Genomic DNA, 4,398 nt, shown 5'->3' with positions numbered 1-4,398 from the left:
TGGATGGATGGAGGTGTGGGTACATGATGGAGATGGATGCATGCTGTGGGTGAATGGATGGATGGATGGATGGATGGATGGATGGATGCTGTGGATGGATGGATGCTGGGGACGGATGGAGGTGTGGGTACATGATGGAGATGGATGGATGCTGTGGGTGGATGGATGGATGGATGGATGGATAGAGGTGTGGCTGCATGCTGGAGATGGATGGAGGAGTACACAGTCATGGGGAGGCACCATAAAGAGGTCCATGGACAGTCCAAGGAAGGGGGACTGGGGCAGACTCAGACAAGCAGGACAGAGGAACATGGGCTGGAAGCAGCATCTGGGACCCCCAAGCTCCTGTGCAATGGAGAGACAACGAAGAGAGATGGAAGAGAAGGATATCTTCCCGATGGCCAGCACCGCTATAGTGCTGCAGGGCAAAGTGGGGTACAAGGGGAAGGGCTCGGCACACCCAGGAGCAGCCGCTGACCTGTGACGGTGTCGGTGGAGATGGGGCCGAGGCGCTTGCGGCTGGAAATGCCGTAGAGGTTGAACTTGTATGTTTGGGAGGGGGCCAGGTTGGTTACTGTGACTGTGCGGGATCCCCCGTCCACGGGCAGCGCCTGGAGTTTGCCCTCCGCGTCCTTGTACTGCAGGAGGAAGGAGTCAAAGTTCCCGGCCTGGACGGTCCAGGAGAGCAGGGTGGAATTGTGGGTGACGTCAGAGGCCGAAAGCTTCCCCAGTCTGGGCTGGGCGGTGGGTACCTCCTCCCCCCACGGCACCACGGCTGGAAGAGAGAGAGGGGGGTGAAGAGCACGGCCGGGGTACGGGTGGCTCACCGGATCCTTGGGGGTCTGGGTTATTCTGAGCCAGAGGGGATCTGCAGAGAGGATTAGCGGGGGGAGAGTGTAGGGAGCCCCAGGGACCAGTCCCAGGACACAGATGGATCCTGCTTCTGGGAAGTAGGGTTGCAGACAGGCGGATGGTGAAAGTCTATAAAGAGGGTCCCACATTCCCGAATTCCCCGCAGCCATCCCACCTCCATGGAGGGGTCGGCCCAGAGCGACCAGCACAAACCTCGGTGAGAGCTGAGCTGAGACGGGAGGAGAGATGGGGAAGGAAGAACAAATGACAGAAAAAGAGAAGGGGGTGAACCCAAGCCACCAACATCACTGTAAAGATCCCTATTGACACCCATCCAGCCCCAGAAAATCCTCCATCTTCTATCCCCATACACATCCATCCATCCATCACCATACCAGCCGTCCGTCTAGCCGTCCATCCATCCATCCATAACCATACCAGCCATCCGACTAGCCGTCCATCCATGCATTCATCACCACAACCATCTGGTCCTTGGTTCTGACAATGGCAGCTGGTCACAGAGTTACACATACACAGCTACCTGTGCATCCCACAAAACGCCCATCCTTCCCCACCCACATCCACCCACTATCCATCCATCCCAATACACCTCTGCCCACCCTTCCCCCCATCCCTGCATCCATTCCAATACACCTCTGCCCACCCTTCCATCCGTCCCCAAAGACCTCCGCCCACCCTTCCCCAGTCCCTCCATCCGTTGCGATACACCTCCGCCCACCCTTCCCCCGTCCCTCCATCGGTCCCGATACACTTCCTCCCATCCTTCTCCCGCTTCCCTCCATCCGTCCCGATACACCTGCGCTCACCAGTCCCTCCATCCGTCCCGATACACCTTCGCCCAGACTTCCCTAGTCCCTCCATCCGTCCCGATACACCTCCGCCCACCCTTCCCCCCTCCCTCCATCCATCCCGATACACCTCCGCCCACCCTTCCCCCATCCCTCCATCCGTCCCGATACACCTCCGCCCACCCTTCCCCCGTCCCTCCATCCGTCCCGATACACCTCCTCCCATCCTTCCCCCGCTTCCCTCCATCCGTCCCGATACACCTCCTCCCATCCTTCCCCCGCTTCCCTCCATCCGTCCCGATACACCTGCTCTCACCAGTCCCTCCATCTGTCCCGATACACCTTCGCCCAGACTTCCCCCGTCCCTCCATCCGTCCCGATACACCTCCACCCACCCTTCCCCCGTGCCTCCATCCGTCCCAATACACCTCTGCCAACCCTTCCCCCGCTTCCCTCCATCTGGCCCGATACACCTCCGCCCACCCTTCCCCCGTCGCTCCCTTCATCCCGATACACCTCTGCCAACCCTTCCCCCATCCCTCCCTCCATCCGTCCCGATACACCTCCGTCCACCCTTCCCCGCTTCCCTCCCTCCATCCCGATACACCTCCGCCCACCCTTCCCCCATCCCTCCCTCCATCCCGACACACCTCCGCCCACCCTTCCCCGCTTCCCTCCCTCCATCCCGATACACCTCCGCCCACCCTTCCCCCCATCCCTCCATCCATCCCAATACACCTCTGCCAACCCTTCCTGCTGTCCATTTTCATACACATACACCTGCCCACCCATCCATTCTAATTCACATCTGTCTTCCCACCTGTCCTTCTGTCCGTCCATCCATCCATCCCCATAAATATCCATTCCTCTATTTATTCATACATCTTCATTCACCCCTATAGACAGTCATCCATCTACCTATTCATTCAGTCATCCATCCCTATACATAAGTATCGATTCACTCAACCTGCCCCATGTACATCCACACCCCCACCTAGCCAGCCAACCAGCCAGCCAGCCAGCCACTCTCTCTTGCCGGCCATCTGCTTGTGAAGTCTGGAGGATTGGACTCATCTCCCTCGGAAGGTCCCAGCCCAGGGGTCGGTGTCTCTGACACTGCAAAGCAAAGTGGGTGGGAGGGGTAGGGGCCAGGACTCTTGGAGCAGCCGCTGACCTGTGACGGCGTCGGTGGAGACGGGGCCGAGGCGCTTGCGGCCGGAGACGCCGTAAAGGTTGAACTTGTATCTGTGGGAGGGGGTCAGGTTGGTTACTGTGACTGTGCGGGATCCCCCGTCCACGGGCAGCGCCTGGGGTTTGCCCTCCGCGTCCTTGTACTGGAGGAGGAAGGAGTCGAAGTCCCCGGCCTGGACGGTCCAGGAGAGCCGGGTGGAGTTGTGGGTGATGTCAGAGGCCGAGAGCTCCCCCAGGCTGGGCTGGGGGGCAGGTTCCTCCTTCTGCCGCGCTGTGGTGGGAACAGAGAGAGGGGGATGAAGGCAACATCCAGGGTTGGGGGCAGCTTTCCTGGTTCTTGGGGGGCTGGATTATTCCTAGCCAGAGGGGATCTGCAGAGAGGATCAGCAGGGGGAGGGTGCAAGGAGCCCCAGGGACCGGCCCCAGGACACAGCTGGATCCTGCAGCTGGGAAGGAGAGCTGGGGACAGACAGACGGACGGGGCATGTCTGCAAAGAGGATCCCACATTCCCGGTTCCCCACGGTCATCCCGCCCCATGGAGGGTGTGACGTTATGAGTGCAATATAATATCTCATTGACAGGTGACCGGGCCAGAAAGAGTTAATTAACTCCCAGACTGACCTGACCCAGGGCCGAACTTTAGAGACTGGTTAGGAAGATCTGTAACTGAACAGACCTTTGAAATGCAGCCGGCATTGTTAGAGAGAGAAGGGGAGGTGTTTGCTCAGGTCTTATGATGTAAGCAAACAAGTCTTGTCTATCGCTATGATTCAAAGATCAAAAAAAGGAATATTAACATTTAGGAAGACACTTGTGTGAAATAGTATTATTGTCTCTATTAATTATTATTATTATCATCTCTTTGCAGGTCGTGGTGACCTGGATCTGAACTGTTTAATGGATAAATTACCCTGTGCTCATTGCCAGGATGTTTGTTGTTTTCTCAGGCCGAGCGGCTGCTGGAAATGTATAAAAACCCTGGGACACGATCCAGCTTCATCTCAGATCTGCTTTGGGTTTCAAGAGGGGGAAACCTTAAGCCACAAGGATTGAGATCCCCAGTCACTGACTGGAGCCGCCCTGAACATGGACATTGGACTATAACCTATGGACTATTTCTAAAAGGACTTTTGGAAACTACAAGCTCATCTCTGCTGTGTCTGAACCTCAAGAATTGAATTCAAGTCTGTCTGTATATTGATCTTTTAACCAACACTCTCTCGCTTTTCTTTTTTAATAAATGTTAGTTTAGTTAATAAGAATTGGCTGTAGTGTGTATTTTGGGTAAGATCTAAGTTATCATTTGACCTGGGTCTAGGACCGATCCTTTGTGGTTGGAAGAACCTTTTCTTGTATATGATGAAAGAAGATTTTCAGTAATCATCATCATATGTTTGACGTGTGTGTCTGGACGGAGGCCTGAGGCTGGGCACTTTAAGGGAACTGCGTTGTTTGGACGTCTGAGTAACCAGGGAGGTAACACAGAGGCTGTTTTGGGCTGGTTGGTAAATCTCAGTATTGGAAGATACACCAGCGTTTGGGGTT

General features: G+C 55.9%; 1 protein-coding gene across 1 annotated transcript; it reads right to left on the bottom strand.

Moving 5' to 3' along the window:
• Window positions 1–226: 226 nt before the first annotated feature.
• Window positions 227–3,380, bottom strand: LOC113405882 (tenascin-X-like). The gene is made up of 4 exons (XM_026647182.2): window positions 3,328–3,380; window positions 2,836–3,182; window positions 479–775; window positions 227–345 (listed from the first exon to the last, which is right to left on the bottom strand). The coding sequence occupies exons 1-4, from the start codon at window positions 3,378–3,380 to the stop codon at window positions 227–229; spliced, it is 816 nt and encodes a 271-aa protein (XP_026502967.2).
• Between the last annotated feature and the right edge of the window lie 1,018 nt (window positions 3,381–4,398).

Source organism: Terrapene carolina, unplaced genomic scaffold, assembly GCF_002925995.2.
Source record: "Terrapene carolina triunguis isolate 2854851 unplaced genomic scaffold, T_m_triunguis-2.0 Scaffold51451, whole genome shotgun sequence".
Taxonomy (NCBI): Eukaryota; Metazoa; Chordata; order Testudines; family Emydidae; genus Terrapene; species Terrapene triunguis.
Note: the sequence above shows the minus strand (reverse complement) of the source record. Positions and strands in the feature narration are given on the sequence as shown.